Here is a 23,888-nt window from a genome sequence, read left to right on the forward strand (position 1 = left end):
GCGCTACTGACGATGACAGTGGTATTATCGTGCGATGGTAATCCAGAAGAAGCGTCGACGACGGCGACAGTCCTTCGAACAGCAACAGCGCGTGGGCGCGCAGCAGTCAACGAACTAACTAGCCGATAGCTGATAATGAGTAACACTCAGGCTTATGGGTGAAAACGCACTATGCGCTACACAAACGCGCTGTGTACCATGGCCATGGCCATAAGCAGCCTTCACCTGTCTCTCTGTCTGGCTTTTTGTCCACCAAAGTTCCTTTCTAGGCTCCTGGCTACGGTTACCGACGCACAAGCACATCAGCAGGATCTGCTCGCAGACGCCGGCTAAATATCCACACCACTACCGTCACCGCCAAAAACAATCAGACAACAACGGCAACAGCAGCAGCAACAGGCATTGGAGTAGACGGCAATGAAAATCTCTACCACTAAATGTTTCCGCCTACAACTAAGGCGACGGTAAAACGCAAACAATGGTATAATCACTTCACACTGTTGCCGAAAACGACGCTGAGATCAGCAGCTTTATGTGGGTTAACTTAAAGCGTACTTCAATCTGTCACCGCGTTGTACATATTTATCCGCTGTCCAGAAGCAGCTAGAGTATTGTTTTGAAAGAAAAGGAACAGAGAGGTGTCAGTAATTAGTACATGTAGGACACAACAACAGATTGAGACGAAGTCGGCCTGTAGTTGAAATGCTTCAGGCTTCTCATATGAAAAATTACTATATATATAAGACAAGTATTCCACCAGCAGTAATGATATCGCCTATCGAACGACTCTTTCTGAATTTGCCATCTGTGGTTATCATATGAGAAAGAGTAAACGTAGTGACATCACATGGAAATAGCCATGGTCTTCATTATATTTAATGGTCTACACGCGTTCAGGCACTCCACACCCATATGCGCAGACCCAAAGATACCATCATCCGATGGTCACTTTATGAGTGGTAATAACGCACAAACGGTAATTTCAATTGAGATTTGTTGATGCTTTATAATAGGCTAAATGAAACGTCGAATTAAGTAGTTGATAAGCAACATTTAGATGCCGTATCCGACGTATAGCCGATACTGAGATATATTTGCATCACTTACCTTTTTGCAGATAAAAAGCGCACTGATATCACCCTACAAAAGTAGCTTTACTATGATATTATGTATGGAATCACCGAGCAATTCTGAAGGCAAAGCACGCCGGTTCGATATTCAGTGTACAGAGTCCTTTATTTGCACTCTGCCGCCACGTTCGCAATATAGAGCTAGTGGGTAATGCTAACAAGGATCCTTAGCCGTTCATGCGTAACTGCAGTCGACATGACTAACCCAGAATCAGCTGTTGTTCGCTGTGTAGATCCAAAATGGCGGCTCCCATACGAACGAGATACTGGCAAACGAACGTTTACTCGTAAACAAAAATCATGGCTGCTGAAGATAATATTGATGTCGAAGGCGACTTCTCACCTGATTCGAAGTACGAAAATGGCGCTCAGCTTACAGAAAACTCAGTGAACAATGTGGGGAGAAATAGATGGGTGAAGCAAGTTTAGTAATCAGTTTTGTAACGAGTGTCCCTTTTCTCTTTCAGTGCTTTGAGCGAGAGTTCGGCGGTACTGCAAGATGAATTTAAACCATTGTGGACTAGTCCGGATGTTGGTATGGTGAGTTATTATGGTTAATGTGCAGGTGTCCCTGAATTGACTACGGGTAACCCATAGATTGCCGATAATAGTGAAGGATATTGGAATAGTATAAATCTGGTTTCGACTAGTTAAACATTTCTGACGTACGAATTCGCGCTTGACAGGAAATTAAATTATCGAGCTTTGTATAATTACCAAACAGGTAGTATTTACTTCAAAGACCCTTAGCCTTTTATCCGCTCTGTGCTACCTTTTACTGCCAGCTGTTGCTAGGAATCTGGCTATTCGTAGCCAAGCAACTTCCTCAGTGTGATGCCCAGTGTTGTAGTAATGTATTCACTATGCTACGAAATGTTTTGTGTCTGTTTGGCCGTTTCAGATCGCTTCTGTTTTTAACAGATTCCTTTTTAAGCTATCATTTGTGCCTTATGATGGCCTGCTTATGAAATCAGTCACGAAACTAATTTTCCCGAGAGAGTTTATTAACATGTTCGCTAATGGTAACTGTAAAAAGCCTACGTTCAAGCTACACTCTGTTGTGTTACAAGGTACTACTTATATTTACGAGCTACACAAGAGCTTGTACAACATTGGAATAACCGTTGACATGGACCCGGACTATAATTTATAAGATAAAATTATAAAAATATTGAACCGCAAAAAGGACGCAAGGTGAAGCCCCCGGGCTTCTTTTGTAATACACGTCAGAAATTCTTGTCGCTGCAAAATTTCCTATAAGTCGGGTTTTCTCCGCCCTTAAATTCGGTACAGTTGTTCATCAATGGCCTTAAAATCAATTAGCTAAAAAGCCTTTTTACTCTGTCTTAATGCTGAAGCGTTCTATTTTTTCTCTATTTTTGAGGTTCTACCAGAGCATTCGCATAGCATTACAGTTTTCCTGTTTCAGTTGGCTCTAAACCCTATGATCTCTGACCCGATAACTTTGTATAAAAAGGCATCTCTTTTGTTTGCTCATATCTACATTTTATAGAAGGCAATGTCATTGAAGTACCCTTTGAAAAAGGTATATATGCGTATATATGTATATATATATATATATATATCTCCTGAAAGTATATATAGAAATGCGTATATTATTTTAGTACTGGGTATGCATCTTTACCTTACTAAGCAAATACCATACGATGTTTACATTCTTGAATGACAGCGAACTCCCCGAATAATGATTATTTGCCTGTTCTTTACAAATATGTGTTGTCCCTTTTTCATTTTCCCGGTTTTCTTTTACAGTCGGCAGAATCACAGTGCAACGAGATTGAGCGGATTCTCGCTGAGGACACTGCATCATCTCATTTTGGAACGTCTTTTCTTGATTCGCCATCACCGTGCGGTCAGTGGACCAGAGACGAGGAAGATGCTCTCGCGCGTTTGCTGCGAGAAAACGGTAAACAGTGGAACAATATTGCAAAACGGCTGAATCGGACCGCGATTGAGGTTAAAGCGCACGCCAGAAAATTGTTACTCACGGAGTCATTCACGTCTCCGAAGCCTGATAAAGAGCGGCCGAATGAACAGAAAAATCGATTAAAATTGACGTCAGCAAAGCGTCCACCGCCTGCTAAGTCAGTGCAAGGACATGGTGCTATTACAAGGAGCGGTTTTGTGCGGCTGGATTCCAGGGGGCGAAGATTACGTCGTGGAAATGCTGTGACAGCTCTATCTTTCGACGACGAGGAGCCATCTTCGAGCAAACGACCTATGAAGAAAGCTCTTGTTGATGCTGGTGAATTCTTGTTCATGTCGATACTCGGCTTACACATACACTTATATATAATAGAGTGGACTAAAAGGGGGCTTGCAATTGAAGCAGCACTTACGTCAACTGCAAGTCTTTTTTTTTCTAAAGAGAATCTCGATTTTTTTTTATCTCTATACTTACGTTTTTTCTGCTCTAAGCCTAGGTCATCTGCATTTTTTTTTCATGTTTTAATGATTCTTTTCTGAATCTCTTATGCAATAGTTATAAATAAATACCCTTATTGATATTTTCATCTAAACGTAGTTTGTGATTCATTGTCGTTCCACTAGTTCTCAAATAGTAACCGTTATGAGGACAAGCGTAAGGCCGGTTACATAAACAGAGATCATATTGGAAACTAAAATTTAGCTCTGTACCAGTCTAATTTCGCATTAATTACAATGTACTAGAATAAGAAATACCACACATAAAATATGAACATTTCGTATCTATCCCGTCTTGGCAAATGAAGGTGAACTTGTGACTATAACGAAGGACTCTGAAGCGTCGGATGAAGAAATTCGGGTTTGTGACGATGTAAGCGAGGCCTTTGGAAACTCTGGCCAATCAGAAACGTCAACTAGTTCGAGTGCCAGTTGCTCAAACAAACCAGTGGAACGTCTAATTGCCGTGAACGTCGAGTCATTCAAGAAGGTACGCATCACTATTTTAGCTTTCGGCCCTGCAAGTGGATGAAAAAAAACTTACTTATTAGCGGTACATCAACTTCGATTCGTTACATTCCTAATTCAACAGAATACCTTTGAGATCATAAAGTTAATTCTGGCTTCTTGTTACCTTATTTTGCAGAAATCGACTTTGTCCGACCCTATTCAAGCTGTAGCGTGCTCTAGCACGCAGGATAATCACTCGTCTAATTCTGCCCCAATTAGTGAGCTTCGACTGGACCCCTACCGAGTTCTGCCTTTCGAGGAGGAAGCGAACGCAGAGTACTTTAGAGGCAAAAGTGGCCAAAAAACACCAGAGCGCTATTTGCGAATACGGAATCACATCATTGGACTCTGGCTTAAACAACAACCTAGGTACCTTAACAAGACTTCCTCGCGGATGGGATTGAAGAACTGTGGGGATGTCAATTGTATTGGCCTTATTCATGACTACCTCGAAAGGATCGGAGCTATCAATTTCGGCTGCCCTCAAACAAACGCCAAAAAGGACCGTACCGCACCCGATTCAACTTCACTAAAAAAAGTTAGTTTGATCTTTAGTTCAACACGAAGTTGCCGTCGGATTAATAGAATCGACATCGTTAAGTCTATGACTAATCTTTTAGATCTCTATTACCAGATAATTGTTTGTATCTTTACGTCTCTCGCAGATTTAAGACTTAAAGCAATCTTTGGTCATGAGGTTATCTCCAAACGAATGCGAGCTAATATTGGTCATCATCTCCTATTCAGGTCTCCCGACCGCGAAGAAAGATTAATACTCACCAGTCTTTTGTAAGTCAAACTGATATCGAACGCGGGGGCTGTACCATGGAACACGACAGCGTCACCGGTAAAGTGATTGCCACAACCCTAGTTAAGCCGTATGAAAATGCCGTTAACGAAAAGCCTGCATCTGTGCGGCACTCTCAAGCAACGAACCCCTTCAAGCTAATTCACTGCCTTAAATATGATGCGGATTGCCAACCACTCAAGTGAGTGTACGATATTCAAGTATCACTTAACGTAGATGTTCGTTATTGAGTTACACGTTTTAATGATAGTTCGATAGTTAATAAATTGAACATAGGATTGTACATGTATATATACACCTGACATAGTAGACTGTTTTCTTTTTTGATACCTGTTTCTGAGTAAACCAACTTACTGTTTAATAGCTAATGTACCACAATGCTCAATACATGATTATGATTTACACAGATTTTTGCATTTTATTGGAATCATTAATGTTAAGCAGTTTTTTTTTCGTTTTGCAGCGTCGAATTATGCGCGTCTGCGCTGCTCGTAGCGGAAAGCCACTCACACCAAAGCTTGTCCGAAGTAATTGGTCTGCTCGGGGGAATCGCTGAGGAGAATCTCGTTCGAGTTATGGCCGCTGTTCCAACTCGGACCACCAGAGCGAATGGAACGGAATGCGAAATGGATCCCGGTTCGTCTATTTTCCTTATTAGAACTTTCGCTGATGATATACCTAGCGTAGGGTAGTCGAGCGTCGAGATCCCTCCGAGGTCCTTTGTTGTGTATGTATCAGGTAACTCTTGTTTATCATTTCGCTGTTTTCGTTCGCTTCTGGACGCTAAACGTCATACACCAATGAAAAGTTCGTTTCTTGGTCGATATAAGGCATAGCCTTTCTGTTTCAGTGAGTCAATACGAGGCTGCAGAGACATTCCGCGGGTGGGGATTGGACGTCGTTGGCTGGTATCATTCGCATCCGACATTCGCTCCGCAACCTTCAATGAGGGATTTGACGTTACAAGTCGACTTGCAGAATATGTTTAATGGAAATGCCGGACAGCCTTTTGTTGCACTCATTTTTAGCCCGTATTACCAGGCTGGCAAGGTTAATAGAACGGTAGTACTCTAAAGCAGTTATTTTGTCTACCTAAATCATATGTACTGGACTTGGTACGTCGAACGTTTCATAGCTTTTTAAGATCTTTTTTTTGTAGATGGTGAATCGCCTACACACTAAAATGACCTGTTTCGTCGTTGAAAAACACCGTCAGACTGCGGAATATTGTCCGTTCTCACTGAAACCGAAAGTAATCCGTGGAGATGATGGCGGGCTAGGACCCTCGCTTGAAGCTGTGTTTGAAATGATTCGTGATTTAAGGGGCAACGCTCAAGGAGAATTAGTTCCTTTTCAAGAGAGCTTTAACAGTGAATGGACAAATCTTGACAAGGTGAGCGAGATCATCATCGCAAAAAAAAGTTGCTGTACCAGTGACGACGTGCTATCCTGGCCACACGTGTACATACATAGAGTAACAATATTATTGTTGCTTTCGAATATTGTGATCCGATTTGACTTGTTCGGACTCAATGGAACGCTTAATTTGCGGCCAAACGCTCATTTTTTTCTGATATATTCATTGCGTCTGTCAACGACTGTCATACTGTTAATCGTTTTACTAATCATATGATATGCTCTTACTTTGTTATTTAGATGAACTTGAAAAACACACTGTGTATTTAGCTGTTAGTTACAATCCAATACGGTTTTATTATGGCAGAATCCAATTCATGGGATTATCTTCGTCACCGACTGTTTTCCGTTGTCACTTAACTTTTATTACAGATGATGGCCACCCTTCAGCTGTGTCTTCTCAAAGCTAAATATAGTGAAAGCGAGACAACTGCTATACTCAGCAGAATCCATGCGATGTTTGCAGCTGCCTGAAATTGTCTGTTGACATCCTCAATCCACTAGCTCGATGCGCTTTTGTGTCGAAGAGATAAAAGCAACAAAGTTGTCATTGTAAAATATGGTATTTCGACCCAGCCACCAAGGCTAATGATGTAAAAAATTTTTACCCGAATGACAGGAAGAACAAAAAGCATATTGGTGAATACTAATGAACCTTTGCGATATACAAAGATTCATTTATACACCTATATATACGAACATCATATTTTTATCTATATTTATACAACATCTCTCGCTGTGCATAACATACGCGGAAGTAGTATTCTTCAGGGGCAAACGCATTGTTGTTATACGTGGTGATTAATGATATCGTTAGGTTTTTATTGAATAAAAAAATTCGTGAGTATTTTGTTAGTTTAAAAATGTCTGAAATGTTATATCCAGTAAATATTTTGTTTATGCAAATCACTATCTTATTAAACGACGCTGTTTATAAATTTTTTAAAGATCTAAGGCAATTTTCTTTGGAAATGTCAATAATACGTATAGTTATTTTGCCTAGCGGGATCCCTTAATTTCTCTCAGAAACCTCTTAGGATAGGAATAAGCCTAAACTTTGCATCATGTTCCGGAGTTCTCGGGCCCCTTGCAAAAGGTCCTTTGCCAAACCTTAAACTGCCTTGGTACGGTTTAAGGTTTGAATAAATCACTCTACTGGAAATGGGCTGTTTTACGCATGTGTTGTCTGGCTGGACGCTAATATAGTTTAACATTTCAGGTCTAGTAGCGATTAATAAAGTATGTATAATGACTTGATTAACTCTCCTATCAAAGCCGGTAAGTTATAATGAACTAATTATACATAAAGTAATGAAATCTCAGATAAAACGAGAAGCCATGTTTTCTCATAAAACATCTTGTTTTCTAATCTTTATATTAAAAAACGAAATTGTAATATGATTGTATACAAATAATATACAACAATGTAAAAACCTATTTTCAATCATTCAATATGACTGAAAAAAGATCACTTAGTAGCTCTGATCTTTTTTCTGTCTTACCCAGGGTGTAATACCTGTGAGAGTTTGAACACAATTGATAAAAAAGAATCGCTATTAGTGAGCAATTATTTATCTAAAGATAAAATATTGAATTGAATATTACATCTAGAAATAGCACAGACGTCACGTTTACAAATAGACATCTGCAATGCGCACACAAGTAAGCGACGATAAAGCACCTAATCAAATCCACTTGTTGTATAGAACACATTACTAATATCTTAATATTCATATATATATATATATATATATATATATATATATATATATATAATAATAATTAATAATCATACGCGACGTTAGATCCTGCCGTCGAGATATGCTAATAAACAGGTGGGATTTAAATAAGATACACACGTAGTTTTGTGACTTTACAAATGTATTAAAGGCTTCGGATATTATGACTTTTCTTATTGCTGTAATATGAATTGCTAACCAGTGAAAAAATTGCGAAAAAAAGAACAAAATATTATTGAGGTAGCTGGTCAAATGCGCACTCTTACATTTTTAGACACTTCTAAACTACTAACTACTAACAGACATAGGGAGATCGATTTTAATTTTTGTCCGTTGGATTGAGGAGGATTCAAATCGTATGTAGTGTGGGTGATCTCGTATGGTACTAATGCCCTAACCTAATGGTAGAAGGCCATCCGGCCTTAAAGGATATCCACCGAGAACACGTGAACCTCGTGGGGTCCCGGGTGATCTTAACGCTGGAGGAGTTTTATCTTAATCTTCGGGCTCATGGGCTGATAATTACACTAAGTTAAGGAATTTCGTTGACTTACAAGTAACTCGGTAAAACAAGCCATATATTGCATCACTAAAATGCGTACTTGTATACTGAAATAACATTTTGGAATTATACAAATATGATGTGTAGGTTTTGTGATGATGGATATACCAGATTTACTATTGCGCATGCTTATGATTATTATACGAAGAACTGTCGTTGAGTACCTTTGGCTTTTCAGCCCTATAGGACTGCTATTATACTGCTTGATGGCCCATCTGTTCCACAAGAACTACATTTCTTTGTGACGTCACGATACTTTATCGTATAGCCGATATCTCATTAAAAAGAAGACTAGTATAGTGGGCAATTTCTGATGCAACCAGAGTATCAGTTTCCAACGAAAATTTGGAGCAATGGACGCGATGCTTCTATTCAAAAAGTGTAACTTTCATCGCTTAATTCAGAAATGTATACACTTATCACGGTACCAACCAATCGAGATGAGAAGCACATTACAGGGCACTGAACTTACGTTGAGACAGGTTTTGCCATGCTGTTTATCGTAACGGTCTGGCGTTCTTTCCCGTCGATAGTATTAGAATAAAACTTGTTATCGTCACAACAAGGCAATCAATTCAAGTGAAAAGGGTACTATTACCCAACCCTTCCGGTTTAAACGAAGCTTACCAAAATTTAAAAAAAATATTGTTTTTTGTTTGAAATTCGCGGTCTACGTTACTGCCATTTTTAGTGAGGCTTCTTAGAAATCCAAGGCAAACCGGAAGGTCTTGGATTTGAAGTGCTTAAAATTTTTTCGAAATGGCTCAAAAAGTAATTTTTAATACATCGGGAGTTTTGATGCCGTTTTATGCCGCAGATGAAATTTAGTGAATAGCCTGAGATGATCGCGCCTTTTGCCCACTTTTTTAGCCTAGTATTTTTCGTAGTTTTCGTCTGCAATCAGTCCAAAATCGCGTCACGTTGAAATTCTGTGTATGTAGCGTATTTAAGCGACAGGTAGGCAACTTTATACCAATATACTTTGACGCTCGCTTCCTTCTAAAAAATTATTTGCATATTAAGATAGGATTGTTTTGAGGGTGACTGATAAATAGTTTAAGCCGTTGTTATTTAGAGACCTCAGAAGCAAAGCATAAGAAAAAGGTATCAATTTCGATGCCGTATGGTGTACACACAACGACGTCAAAAATCTCTGGCAAAATTAACTTGCGCCTATGTTTCAATCGGTTACGACTTCCACGTAAATTTGGACAGTTTCAGCTAGGCTCATTGCCTGCAGGCCAAACTGGGATGCAGCCAACTACGCTTTTCTAAAGACTCCTGATAAGAATCATCCCCTTTCCTTTTGCCGGGTTAAACCTGGCTAGTATCTCACTAGGGAATATTCATTATGTGATTCTGCTTATTCATAAGTTAGATTTTATTTTCAAAGAATGGAAAGCTTAAAAACCCAGAGTACCTGTGGGACTTCGTAAGACACTAGGCTAATCTGTTATAAGAAACAAATAGCTCAAGCAGCGACCCAGCAACGCGATTTTCCAGGATCTTTCATTAATATTCGGAGGATTTACGTGCGCTTAGGTCGTTAGCGAAAGTTTCGATGATAAGTTTCATGAAATGTATTTACATAACAGACTGTCGTACCTGGTGACGAAAGAATCAAGGAACTATGGCACACAGTAACCGCTGTTCAATAAACATGATTCTGTGAGAACTATCATGATATAAAGATATTTTCTAATTGCTGAACATGAAACATTACTAAAGACAAAAACAGATACGAGTATCACAGAAAAGCAATGAGCCAAGGGGAATGTTACAGATTATCTGGATTCAAATAGCAGAGATTACACAAGCACAAGAACTTTCACTATTACTAATACCGTAGCTCTGTCATTGTTCCCAGTCATACATGAAGAGAGATAGGGGTTTTTCCATCGCGAAAAACCTTTTGCAAAACCTACGCTTGCACTGCCAGATCAATGACTACGAGCAGACACCAGCAAGCGGTAAACCCGTGGCTTTCCATTAGCTGGGAAGAGATCGTCGCGGAAATCGAAAAAGCTCCGTGTGAACAGAGAAGTAAGGGTCATCCCAAGATTGCGCAACGTCTATTGTCATGTTGACTTCTCTCATTAGATTTTTCGTCATATTGAATTTGTCAAAATATTTCGCCATTGACGCTCGTCTATCGACCTGTATCTCGGCATTGATTCGATGCGGCCTCTAATAATTATTTTTTTATTATTGTTGAAGTCGATAAATAAATATTCCCATTATCAAACCATAAATATCACACTACAATTTATATATCCTAGTTGTATCTTTCAATACACTTGAAAGCAGCTTACATTATTCTGTTGCATCGAACATCATTAGATTGGCATATTTACGATTCGTATTGACTGAATGCTACAACTTTGCTACTTAAATGGTGAGATTATCGGATCAACTTGAGAAATTTGCTGATGCATATTTCAACTATTAGTTCCAACATAATGAGTGAGGGCATGTTTTTTTATGATTGGTTTTCTCACTGAAGCAGTTACCTAGCTTTCTACGAAATGTGCATCCCTAATAACTAATGAAAAACTGGGAGCCAACTTCCCCGGAATTTGGGTCGACTGTTTGCAACTAGATAGTGGTCCAGCAGGGGCTTAGGTACGTAAATTATTCTCAATAATAACACGGGTGACAAACGCGACACCGTTAAGTTCAACGTAATCTAGTTAAGTATCATCCTGTTCATCGTTCACATACCATAATCTACGTTAAATATGTGTATATAGCTGTTCTGATAGAGAGAAAAGTGGAGCTGTATGGAACAGATGTTTTTTTCTAGCCAGAGAACCAGAAATTTGAGATTTTTATACTATCAAAGTTTCCGAACTTCTTAGACATACCAATTTCGTGTAATCTATGTCACTGGATTTTTTTGAGCGGTATTCAAAATCTGAGGCTATATTAAACAGCTACGAATTTTTTGTTTAACGGTAAAGAAACGAAGATACCCACTTCGTTTTTAGGAACGGCTTCGTCTTTCCAAAAGCTACATTTAAAATGCTAAACTAAAGAAAACTACGTTATTATTAAAAAGTAATATACATTCATTATTAATTATAATATACATAATATAATGAATAATATAATATAAAGAAGTTATTAGTTAGGGAGCCAGTATTACTTATAGCTAATACGAAACAAAATGTCGATTGTTTATTATATAGAGTACTTAGAAGACTTAAATTGCCTCAGAGTACGACTCACCATGTTAGACGCATGCACACATCCAAAAGTATATATGTCATACTAAACTGACGTATCGAGCGTATGCGCCACACTTCCAGGGTTTTTCCTTTAAAAAATTGCGATATTAATGTTTACATCGATGAGCATCATCAAAAAGAAAAAAAACCATCGGCGCCATAACCCAGGCTTAGTATACTGCTGATCGACGCGGACCTATGGCATGGTTTCGACCCGGCATGGGACGAAAACTTTTCGAAAGAAAGTTCTCGGTCCAATAAAGGTTCGGCTATTATACTACTCGTTCTCACAGGCGTACTTGTTGCTTTGAGTTAATTTGGCGAATTCATTTAATAGCTCAATAAAACAATTGTTTTCCTAGCGAATCGTTGAGACCAGACGATGTTATCCATAAATATATCAGATCCTGGATTAATGAAGTATCGACAAAAGTATTGATCGTTTTTCTAGTTAGATAGCTCACATATCTCAAACGTGGGGTGGGCGTCGATGTCATTTGAAAGCTGAGATTTGACAGTAGTAGATGTGCTAAGATATTGAGAAGGCTTTATTCAGATTTGAGGCAATCGTCTTGAGGACGATTGGATTTTCCCCAAAACTATTTAATAAATTATGATAAATACACAAATGCCGTTCAGATATATAAAAAAATGTGTGCTCTTTATGGTCAAGATGCGCTGCCGGATGAAATGGCCCCCCAAAGATGTTTCTTGTGTTTTCATTCCAGAAATTCCGATGTGAAAGATACTTCTCGTAGAGGTCTACCAGTGATGAAGAGAGTTGCTGGAATGATTGCGAAAGTTTGGCAAGCCTGATACGTGAGTACTAGGCATCCACCACCAAACAGTTCTACACCATTTGAAAAAGTCGGTTCAGAGAAAGGTCGATGATTGCGTGTCACATGAATTGATGCATATAATTTACTCGATTGCATTTCCGTCTGAGAAACTTTGCGTAAACTTAATGAAAGCGAGAGATTTTTGAAGTTCATCGTATATAACAATATCGTGCAAAGCCCTGACTAATACCAAACAAGATGTCTGGTGGGAGTGGAACAGAATCGTGCCTTGTGAGTTGTTGCCGCCTAGGCAGGCGATTGATTTCGACCTTTACTGCCAGCACCTAACAAGATGACGACCAGCTGTTGCAAAGAATCGACCAAAGCTAGTAAACAGAAGACACATCGTTTTCTATTATGACAATGCTAGACTGCACATATCTTTAGCTACATTGCAAAAATTGAAAGAACTTGGGTAGGAAATGTTTATGCATCCGCCCTATAGCTCAGGCCTAGAGCCATCAGAATATGACCCATTTTGGTCTCTGCAAAGCTTTTTTAATGGTGTTGATTTAATTTTATCACTTGTCACAATTTTTTGCCCAAGAATCATAGTCTACAGTGATAAGAATATGGTGTTATCAGACAAATAACAGAAGATCGTCGATCATCATAACGCAAATCTAGTTGCAAATCTAGTTCTAGTACTATTAGGTTAAGAACTAAAAAATATTCGCTTCAATGGCTGAAAACTGTCAGTAACTTCTCGTCAATCCAATATTATAATTTTAAATGTACCGTGTTTCTAAATTATTTGAACGCAATATCCAGTTGATCAGCGCTAGATGCTATGCATCAGACTGTTATTGTAAACAACCCTCTCGAGTACTCCTTATTGCAACTGCTTGTGCAGGAGTGACCGAGATCACACCTATTGCTTCATTCTGTAGAAATTGCTGTAGTGGCTGGCTGCTCGCGGACCAAAAATTTTGAAATATAAAAGAAAGCATAGAGACAGAATGCAGACTGTGCAAGAAGTAGCTAAGCCTATTGCAAATAGAGGCCTTTCCATTGTAGAGGCAGCTTATGTTTCTGGAATGAGCAAGACCCTATTGCAAGGTTACAGAAAAAGTTGCAGCTGATGATACCTCAAAGGAACTTGGTTTAACGTACGTCTGTTGGCGTCTTTTACATGATACATGTAAAGACGCTACATTGCATACGAATTTGCTAAGCAATTGAGCATAAACGTACGGAAGTGTTGGCATCATAACCAGCGTACAGAGAAAGAATGGATTATGATTACCTAGCGCAGCACGATAAGCTTCTCGTGCGGCAGCCCAGAAAGAGGTTTTTTGCACGTGCAATTAGTTTTAATAGGGAATTATTATTAAAATCTGGACGAGACGCCCCTTCCGACGGTAATGAATCCCCTGAGACAGATTGCGCCTAGAAGAGCGAAATTAGTTATTCAAACAATATCAGGAGAACGCCGATTTTTGTTAAAATGGTCGCCTTATTGTCTTCAGATAAAAACAAGGGTCCCGCCGTGTTTTTTTCTTTTATAGGATGCATTTTGACTTTTTTTTTCAATTTTTTTTAAATTTGAACACAATTTAATGGATGAGCCCGTTAGAAACCAAGGTTTGGCAAACTTATTCGAATGGATCACAAACAAAACATCTGAAGATTGTCGTAAGCATTTCATCGCGATTGTTCGCTGTTCCCTAGAAAAGCCATCTTTACTAGTCATGTGTAATCATGCAAGTGCAATGAAGCTGACTTTAGAAAAAGACGCCCACTTCGCTATTCTTCCTCTCGACTACTTAGACAAATTTTAGTAGCCAAGCATGATAATTTTTGGGCCATTCAAAGATCGACTGTACAGAACTCTGTTGCTACTTACGGTAAAAGGGTCACAATTTATGACATACTTGCATTGGCAAAAAGCGCGCACAAGCAATCATTTGTTGAAGAGTTTTATATATATAACAATATATATAATAATATAACATAAGAACTCGTCTAATCATTAAGTTGGTAATAATAAGGCATTTAGAGTAGCGAATGTTTACCGTTTCGTTAAACAAGGATCTGTGAGCTTGTTCGAAGGACCTTAAGATTGGCTTTTAGTCGAGCTTCGTTTTATGGAAGCTAGCAAGCTGGTTTCTGGCCCGCGCTTTGACTTTTCATTTTTTTCGTTGTTTTCGTAATTTTTTGTAGCTTGTTACATCTATCTCAAATACAGCAATAATATATGAATGCATTTTTGTTGATTTTTTGTTCTTCAAAATCTTTAACAAACGTTTCAGCAACCATCAGGTTTCTGTTGAGTAAATTTAAAAACATTTTCTGGTACTGCCACACACAGATTATACGGGAACAAGGCTACGCGCAGACGCTTCCTGATCGACGCTTCCACCTTCCATCCAGTTAAACATGCTGTCAATCGTTGTTAATTATCCAGGTGGTATCTGTTGACCGTGCATCTCAGTTTCGGACCAGTGATACCTTTTCAGCCAAAGGCTCCTCAAAATCCATATTTGTCAAATGCACAACATATAACACAAGACTTATAGTTGTCAAAATCTGTATAATATAAAAGGAGGAAAAATACCGTACATGCGTTGTTTTCCATGCTTTTTTTATTCACGTGCTATAACAGTCGTTTCAATTTTCATTTCATTCTCAAAATAGTGTTTCATTTTAACAAGTCTGTCTGCATCAAACTCATTATAAGTGTCTCTGCATATAATTAATAACTAACTTTACTGGCAGGACGTACTTCGTGTAAGCGTTTTTCCTTTGATATCTAACGCACTCTTGATCATCATGAGACTCTGTCACTTTGATGTTGCCGAAACAACGTTTACATGTTTGAACAATACATATTCTGTCTCTGTATATACTAAATACATATTTACATATGGCAGTTTTGAGAAATTCTGTATGTTATCCTTCCATTCCCTTCAACTCAGTCACCTTATCACTTTCGTTCTACAAATCCCAACCCTCTAAACTTGCTGGCAGGAGCAGCGCGTCATTTCACCTAACAACAACTATAGTAAAATTAGTAATAATAATATTAGGTTTGCAGAGGTGTCGTGTTATTCAATACATTACACACTACACCCATGCTTGTTGTGGATTCTGTACTCAGCGAATACTGCGACTGTTGTGGCAGCTTATGCTCTATGTAAAAACAGCGCGCACTAGATGTAAAGACGGTCTATATATATATATACCCTGTATACACAATGAATACGTTTGTTTTCTCGTTTAGTCAAATTAGAAATTCCTCTTCATTTATATAGTGCTTAGCTGTAACAGGTATATCGTAAAAATGTATACGGGTGATTAAACGGTCCTGAATTTACAAACCTTTTGAGGGGACTGATCTTGATAAGAAACGTGATGGCCTGGCTTAGATCAAGAGGAGAATAATCTAATAATGACCAGTGTCTTATGGCAATGAAGACATCTGTAGTGTACATTCATACAATGTTGTATAAAAGGCACTGGTTATAGCTTGGCAATATCAATTTTTTGACTACGATCGGACATACGATTTGAAGGGGCATCGGTACTTCCGACGATTGTGTCTGAACCCGTTATATATTTTTCCGCGTCTAATATTGCTTGTTTAATATTTCGTTAGGCTTTACATCTAATGCAGATGTCTGAAAATTGATTGACAACTGTTTATCATATTGAAAATAACGGTAAATTTCGAAAAAAAATCATAGCCATCATCATATCACAATTAATGTAACAGGTTAATAATTAATGAGACAAAGTAGTATCAGCTGGCAATGCTTTCGGTAACCGTTCATTACCTATTTAAAATGGCTATCATGTCAACAATGATGAATTTAACGGAAAGCTAGTGGGAAGTCACCTACGATTCTATTAGTTTAACGGCGATTAGCAGATTAATAAATCTCATTTGCTCTTAACACAATCTCATCTATTACACAAGCGAGAACCTCTATTTTGCTATTATTTTTCATTCAGAAACGATTCACCCTTTTGCCCCCAGTGCTCAGTCCAGGTTTAAATTTCTTGTTTTTATTCAATTTTATTGGTGATTTGCGTTTCCCAGTGACTCTATGTGTTTTTTGACGCAAATCCTTCACGCAGAAATACAGTGTAATCTAAATACAAAATATTATGACTACACAATTACACAATTACAACAACTGGCACGTTGAAGCTGCAAATGAAGCAGTATATTGAGCGATTGTGATATACTAACACTAACAGCATGCGCGCATCAAATAGAACTATTCTAATCGTGCGAATATGCGTGTTTGTATGTCCATGTTAGTCTTTGCAGTGATTTAAAAGAGGTCAGAACAGTGTAACACTCAGCGGCAGTTAACACACGATCAGCAAACGGTTTTAAACTTGACGAAAACTTCGACTATCTCACTGCATTGAATAGACGCGGAACGCCCTTACCATAAGGAAAAGCTATAGACTTTGCTCGCTGTTATTGAGTGAAACCGGTAGCATGTTGCTATAATTAGGATAATACGGCAATACCTCCTTATGGAACTACTGTTCTCAATAGGTGCATACACAACTGATTACCTTTCCCGGACGAATAAGACTGTATGTTTCTAGCGGGGTTTGAGCAAACTGGGTGTTTGTCGTACGGAATGGTTGTGTCGATGCAGCAGTACTGTTGCCATACGTAGGCAATACCTCTGCTGCCTGGAAATTTTAAGGTTGCATCCTCGAAGAGTGTGCTTCTGACGTTCCTTACATGTACAGTTGTTCAGCCCAAGTCCATTTGTCGGTTTCCAGGCGCTACTTCCCTGCACAAACTTGCTACAGTCATAGGCCCGGATTGAAAAAAAGCTTCTTGTGCCACCCAATCTTCCTAATTTCCGGACACTGTCGCTGACCATCGTGGCGGCTCCGTTCAATCACCTTTTTTGTGACCCGATCCATAAGCGTGTCAAGATCATATCTATGACTCTCGCGAGCCATCACGTCAAAGACCGCTTTTAAAAACCAGCTGCCAGTAGTTGAATCACGCAGAGATTCGTAACCCTCAATAACCGCATAGGCTATATACATATCAGACCATGATGGGATACGACGTTCAGGATTTTGGCGCGCAAGCGCTTCTGCTCCTGCGCCAGCCCCCGCGCCCGCCATTGAACGAGGTAAGGTCCCTCCTATCACACCAGCATCGGACTGAACCGTGTCAACCGTCTCCTCTTCATTGTCATCGAGACCAATATTCTCTAGCACCTTGGCAAGTTCTTCTTGCTGATGGGAGCTGCTGCTGGCTCTTTGCTGTTCATCCCGTCGACCCGCCGAGCCGTTATCGGGCACGTAGCCCCGACACGCCTGAATTAGAAAGATCTTTGGTCGTTCTCGCATGGCGGGGCAACCGTTGTTATTGAATAGCTCAAAGATCGTTTGTAACTTTACCGTACTATCGTCACTCCCGTAGATATGTTGCTGTTCGCCATGCGACATGATGATGCACACGAAAGCGTCATGACTTTCTTGCACGTTGAGAGTGGCGTACGTTTCCAACAAGGATAGAATGTCAGTTGAAGTTGGATCGACATGGCTACAGACGTTGAAGTTGAATGCTTGGAATAATCGCACCATTCGTTCTTCATCAAAATCCGAACCTGGCCGATCTCTATGAGGAAGACCGGGAAATCTGCGTATATTGAAGATCACACAAAGACCTCGAGGGTGTGCTGCCATGCTATACACATGAGGACCACCTGGCACCAGCCTTTCAGCAGCCCTAACTTGCACCTGTTCATCCGTCCTCGATTGCGTCGAAGTCGAAACGACAGCTCCCAACGGTGTAACTCGAGCATCGACCTCTTCCTGCATAAACTCTAAACGCGGTTCACTTTGCCTAGATTTCTGAGGGCCAATATATTTAGGCAACGGGTCAACAATAGGCTGGGCCTGTTCTGATTGCGTTGCTGCTAGCGAATATTGTAACACATCGTGTAACAGTTGAATAGGATCGCAGGTAGCGTTCTCAAGAGCGATCCGTCGTCGAAAGCGGCGCAAGTTATCGTCATCAAGAGATGCGACTCGGTGCAGTAAGTCTCGTACTCCTTCTTCGCTCAGATATTGAACCGAGGCTTGCCTTGCGTGATTTGGAACTGCTTCCTCGCTAGCTGTAAGTACCGTCGCTGTTATACTACTTCCACTAATCATGTCCCAGGCCTTTTCTGCACCCACCAATGGAGTGCCTGGAGGTTCTTCACCAGCATTCGTATCCAGGTGCTCTCTGTTTTGGCCCAAAGAAAATTCAGTGTCCCATAAACAGCTAGTGGGCAACACCGCATTGGTGGACGATGATAGTTCTTTAGGGGGCTGCAAAATATCGACGGCTTTAAACTCACCGTTCTCAATGAGGGTTCGCTTAAATCGTCGATACGACTCTTCATCTTTCAGCGGAATCCTGTTTAGTATAAACTTCAGTCGATCTTCAGCCTTTAACAGTTCACTAGGCAGAATCGGTGTTGCCTGTTTTGGGAAATCCACATCATCTGTACCCCTATTACCTTTAAGGAGTAGACCAGCTGATTCTAAGGCTACGGCTAGATCAGTACAATCTTCGATACTTTCAGCAAGCTCGCGTAGTAGCGTGGGACAGTCCTCGATACGTTGCCACGGATTACTGCATGACATCGTGCGGCCGTTCGACGGCAGCTGATTTGCTTGATAATCACAGTCTTGTCGAGAGTCATCTCCTTGGTTTTCATTGGGTGGGGAGGCAGAGCCGCAACACGCGCAACATCGAGCCACCCGTTGCATTGTTCGATCTGCTACCTGCAACAACACCGATAGCAGACGCCGCTTACGGCGCGACTCTTTGAATCGATAGCGCATCCTTTGCTAGCTCGCTCACTCGCCGTTTACTGGCGCGTCACATCCAAAATCGTCAATAAAAAACGCATTGAACTCGGCCTGTAGTTGGCTAAACTTGATAGTACAGCAATGTATGTCCGCAAATGAAATGCAAATCCGCGAGATGAGCCCAATAAGTTAGTTGATGTTAACCTTATTACGGACAATTGTAAGTTGCTCATTATCTCTGGTAACGAACTGTGCTAACAGAAAGCCGCAGGATTCAATGCAAAACGCAACGTCGATCCATGGACCTAATAGACTGCTGTTGGCTATCTAAGTTCCAACGAACAAAACAAGAGTCTGCTTTCAAGAAACGATTTCACAGAATTTTATTGTCGTATAATTTCCTCTCAGAAATCGCTGTTAGGCTTCGTTTCTTTGTCTAGCGTATCCACTCAATAAAACGACTTGTCCAATGCAATGAAGATCTCAAGCAACACCTAAAGCCTTTCGAAACAATTGTTATTGCAGTATACTTCGAGGCCAGACACGTTTCCTAAGGGCAATACCGGTGCTGATGCTGCCGCTTCAGCTGAGAAAGGGAACTGCCATGGGCAGGCCTGGGCGGGGCAGCTTATGTTATAGGTGCTATCGTCTCGGCCATTTTTGTAGATAGCTCTGCCGTAACTGCTCAAGTACTTGCCGATAGTTTTTTTCGACGTGGCTGTTAGAACCTTGAATTACAGATATTTACTAGTTCATCTGTTGCTTCCTAAGGCCATTGACCTGATCTTCAGAAGCTGTCTTGCCGATTCATGCCCGATCTGATCTCTTCCTCAGAACCGAATGTGCAAAGGGTGGATATAGAAGTGTCGAAGACGAAGTCTCACTTTGCAATGTCGATTTACCACCAGTCAATACCTTTGAATGTATTCGTATGCCAGAATCAATGTTAACAGCTTTCTGCCGAAGGCATTGTCTTGCGCCATTTTTTTTGTAATTGTGAGAAGCTTGTGATTCACCGTTCCACAGTTCACTATTTTCGGGTAGATTTTGAGTCATCCAGCTCGAGGTTTTTGTGCGTGAGTCAGACAAAGCTATAGTTGGAGTCAAGTGCCCGATCGAATGTCTAACTTCAGCTCAAAGCGGAAATAGGCTCATCGCACGCGGCGAACACACACAAACATAGAACATTTTCCGCATTACACTGTGCGAACACTGAACATTTATAAAGTAAAAAGTGTAGGTTAAGTAGAGAGCCGCTCATCCGAATATCTCTATTATGCTGCTGTTGTTGCTGCTGCTGCTGTTTAGTCTGAGCAGTACGAAAGCTAGGAAGATGCTGTAAGGTGCTCACGAAAAGTTGCTTTTAGTCTAGAGGCGTTGGCAGTTGCGTTCACACAACAAAAAAAAATAACACTTTACATCCCCATTAGTTTATAATGGTTGTCCGGCAGGAGCTTACGTTAGCTAGGTTAGGTTCACCGCTTATATAGTTAGATCATCAGTGACAGAGGGCAGACGATGCTTACGATGGTACCACTAAGCTGCTCTATTACCCGACAACGCAGCCGCTGCTCGGCGGAGGAGACAAATGGGCAAAACGACACAGGCCAGTAATATCAATGATGACACTTTCCTCGACACTTTCCGCCCACTCTTGCTGGTCCTAACGGGGCAGATGGGCGACCCGGCACAAGAATGCCAATTAACAACGATAGCAATAGTTCTACCCGAGACATCGATTAAAAACTGTGTATGGATTAACAGTTGGACATCAAGCAAAAAAATATTATTTATAGAGGCCGCCAAAGACTACGTATCAATCGATATGTTAATTGCATTTGTCAGGCGGTAGCGACTAACGGCGAAAAGCAGGGCCAAGCACAGCCACATTTCGGGTTCCATGTAGTTGATCCTGTAGTACTGTTGTTCGATTAGTCCCAACCAGCGAAGTATTTTATGATCTCACCGGACCGGAGGCACAACATCCGAATATAAAAGCAACTATAGTCCCGCTGACTAATTGACTGCAGACCAAAAGAGATTTATTTAGTCCACGTCTGAAGGCGTCTAGCACATTAATGAAGACAATCTGTTAAATCCGATGCCCACATTCTGTAATAGCACTTCCAATAACAAAGTATGCTGCTGCCGAGGACTACACAATTTCAAAAGCGTCTTTCTATTTCGACAGTGACGTCTCTGCCAGGTCGGGTTTCAGCGGTGGTAAACGATGAAACCGTTGTCAAGTTTACCACTAGAGGCGTCGCGTTCGCGAAACAGCTGCGGAGAATCTGGAAAAAGCGCACACAGCCAAGTCGTTGCCAAATTCGCCACTGGAAGCTCCACGCCACAGCGGAAACTGCGTTGGCGCAAACGTCTACCGGAAAATAATCGCTGATTGCAAAAGACGGGCGACGACACGAGATACGGAATACGCAGAAGTGTGTTGAACACAGTAAAAGGAAGGGCATCTGCCGCAGTGAAGGCATCATGAAGTTCGGAAATGAAGGCCAGCCTGGGTGGGATTCATGTGTTTCATTACCTGGTTAGCACGTTTTTAAATGTACACCACTGAATCAATATACGATATTTAAATCTAATTGTACTACACAAATTAGGCAAAATGTAATATGTGTTTAAAATAGCAAATGTTTTATACGCATTATATGTATTTACTATGAATGATTACCGCTTGTACATATAAATTATTATACAAACAGCAACAAGTGGGTTTACATACACATTCTATCTATATAGGTCTTCTAATAAGAATCAACATCACTTGGAAGCTATACGTCATGATGGATGCCATGGACATAGTTTCTGGTTTTCACAAATTTTCTCGTAAATTCTATGACCAGTGACGGCTTTGTTACCCAAATACCAGTGTCACAGGCCTTCTTCTTCAATAACCGACGTCATCGTCTCTTAGCCCAAGTTAACTGAAGAACATCGTACGAATGCTACACGTGAAGAAAAACCGACAAGTTTTTATTATTATTATTTTTTTGTTTTATTTGTAACAGGAAATAATTACTTCAGTGTTCTCTCGTTCATTTAACAAATCTCACACTAATAATAATTCAAAATGCATGGGTGAATTTTAAAAAATCCTACAAATACGCATATTGATTCTCAGAATAACACTCGATCTCAACTGGGATTCGAGATTCAACTATTATTGGTGAGGGTACTGGGCATACGTTTCGAAAAGGTAAAACTACCGAGTCAGTCAACAAGCACGGATTCCAGTTTGGTAAAATAACTGGCAAGTATACAAACGATCCTGAACAGTCGCCTATTACCAAATCATCGAATGTTTAAAAGAACCAAAGCTTGGCCGGCGGCATTCTAATATTAAGATCTAGTTGTTTTGGGTGCCCATTAATGCCACTATTGAAAATTATGTTTGGGTTAATCCTGTATTGCTTACATTCTAAACCATGCCCATATTTGTCTAAACTTTTGACGAGCGGACACAGACTGATGATAAAATCGCCTTAAAAAACAATCTGTGTTATATGACTTACAATGCTCTTAATTTAATTACACATGTTGAGCAGCATGCTCCTATAAAATGGTGTATACAAGATATCGCTTCTTGACGATTTGTTTCTTTTGTATATATATATATATATATATGTGAGCTTTTTACCATGAGGCGTTTTTCCTAGCTTGTATTTAATATTGCGTGCGAGACAATGCGGCCTTATCGTACTACATACACACATTTGTATATGTAAAAAATGTTATTCAGTTTTATTTAGTATGTGTGTCTTTCTATAGTCCGTTTAGCTTAACGTGGTTCGGTGATAAGGCTGGCCTTTGAATTTACGCAATAACTGTTTTGGGCGCAGTTCAGAGGATATCGTGTGTGGACTTCAGTTAAACGGAGAAGCATTGTAGCCAATTTTTGCAAAATAGCTTTACCAACCCAATCGAACCGGCATGCTTATGGTGGCAATCTATAAAAGCACTGAACATTTTCAAAATTGCACGACCTAAATAACATGAACCTTGAGAGCGTCCAAATTACGTTTTCAACATATATGAGACGAGAAAACTTATATACTTTAATGTAAGTAAGTGAGTTTCGGCCGCATGGATCTGTCCCGTATATGAGCGCTGTTACATATATCCGGATATTAGTAAATAAAAACAATGAGCTAATAAGTTGAGCTCGTGCAGGTTTTCGTGATAAATAACTGCTATGTTATTTCAACAATGTTTATCAGACTGCTATAACAGAAGGCTATCAATTGAATCCAGTTCATTAGATCAAATAAACGAACAATTTCCGAATAAGCAATTATTACGCACTACGAACAGCAGACTTTGCAGGTATGAAACTGGCAGGCGCTAGTGCTGCGGTAAGGCACTGCTTAAATCTTACCGCTACGATTTGCATATGAAAACAGATACG

The 23,888-nt window shown here is 40.1% G+C and overlaps 3 protein-coding genes and 1 long non-coding RNA gene across 9 annotated transcripts in view; 2 read left to right on the forward strand and 2 right to left on the reverse strand.

Moving 5' to 3' along the window:
- Ppcdc (phosphopantothenoylcysteine decarboxylase) overlaps window positions 1–1,248 on the reverse strand; it is an 11,670-nt gene extending 10,422 nt beyond the window's left edge. Inside the window, exon 1 of the mRNA XM_086987961.1 lies at window positions 1,108–1,248. The gene's annotated coding sequence lies outside the window, so the exon portion shown is untranslated. The remainder of the gene's footprint in view (window positions 1–1,107) is intronic.
- LOC111249789 (uncharacterized) overlaps window positions 1–21,657 on the reverse strand; it is a 30,267-nt gene extending 8,610 nt beyond the window's left edge. For all 4 annotated transcript variants that reach the window (XM_086987944.1, XM_086987942.1, XM_086987941.1 and 1 more), the window contains exons 1-2: window positions 17,210–21,657; window positions 1,474–4,093 (exon numbers count right to left, since the gene is read on the reverse strand). In XM_086987944.1, coding sequence (XP_086844070.1) covers window positions 17,456–19,498 — 2,043 coding nt within the window. In that variant the 5' untranslated portion in view covers window positions 19,499–21,657 and the 3' untranslated portion in view covers window positions 1,474–4,093; window positions 17,210–17,455. The remainder of the gene's footprint in view (window positions 1–1,473; window positions 4,094–17,209) is intronic.
- On the forward strand, window positions 342–7,258 carry LOC111249788 (histone H2A deubiquitinase MYSM1-like). Of its 3 annotated transcripts, none has more exons than XM_086987939.1 (10): window positions 342–481; window positions 1,598–1,670; window positions 2,904–3,396; window positions 3,884–4,065; window positions 4,222–4,623; window positions 4,833–5,074; window positions 5,357–5,529; window positions 5,744–5,955; window positions 6,053–6,286; window positions 6,682–7,258. In XM_086987939.1, the coding sequence occupies exons 1-10, from the start codon at window positions 438–440 to the stop codon at window positions 6,781–6,783; spliced, it is 2,157 nt and encodes a 718-aa protein (XP_086844065.1). In that variant the 5' UTR covers window positions 342–437; the 3' UTR covers window positions 6,784–7,258. The 3 variants fall into 3 exon arrangements, with proteins under 3 accessions (XP_086844065.1, XP_086844064.1, XP_022659828.1); XM_086987938.1 differs by lacking the exon at window positions 342–481 and adding an exon at window positions 1,343–1,483; XM_022804093.2 differs by lacking the exon at window positions 342–481 and adding an exon at window positions 1,343–1,483 and having other exon boundaries at window positions 5,744–5,943.
- LOC147755920 (uncharacterized) lies at window positions 18,642–23,655 on the forward strand. Its single transcript, XR_015327007.1, has 2 exons — window positions 18,642–18,782; window positions 21,657–23,655. It is a non-coding gene; the product is annotated as an uncharacterized LOC147755920 (long non-coding RNA).
- The last annotated feature ends 233 nt before the right edge of the window (window positions 23,656–23,888 follow it).

This window comes from Varroa destructor, unplaced genomic scaffold (assembly GCF_002443255.2).
Source record: "Varroa destructor unplaced genomic scaffold, Vdes_3.0 BEIS01000004.1, whole genome shotgun sequence".
NCBI classification, from domain to species: Eukaryota; Metazoa; Arthropoda; class Arachnida; order Mesostigmata; family Varroidae; genus Varroa; species Varroa destructor.

Bases quoted from the DNA above. Each gene is read 5' to 3' on its own strand.
- LOC111249788 (XM_086987938.1), top strand. From the start codon at position 1,431: ATGGCTGCTGAAGATAATATTGATGTCGAAGGCGACTTCTCACCTGAT. The intron at 5,530-5,743 runs GTTCGTCTATTT...TTTCTGTTTCAG, and splicing joins GGAATGCGAAATGGATCCCG to TGAGTCAATACGAGGCTGCA. The intron at 6,287-6,681 runs GTGAGCGAGATC...CTTTTATTACAG, and splicing joins AATGGACAAATCTTGACAAG to ATGATGGCCACCCTTCAGCT.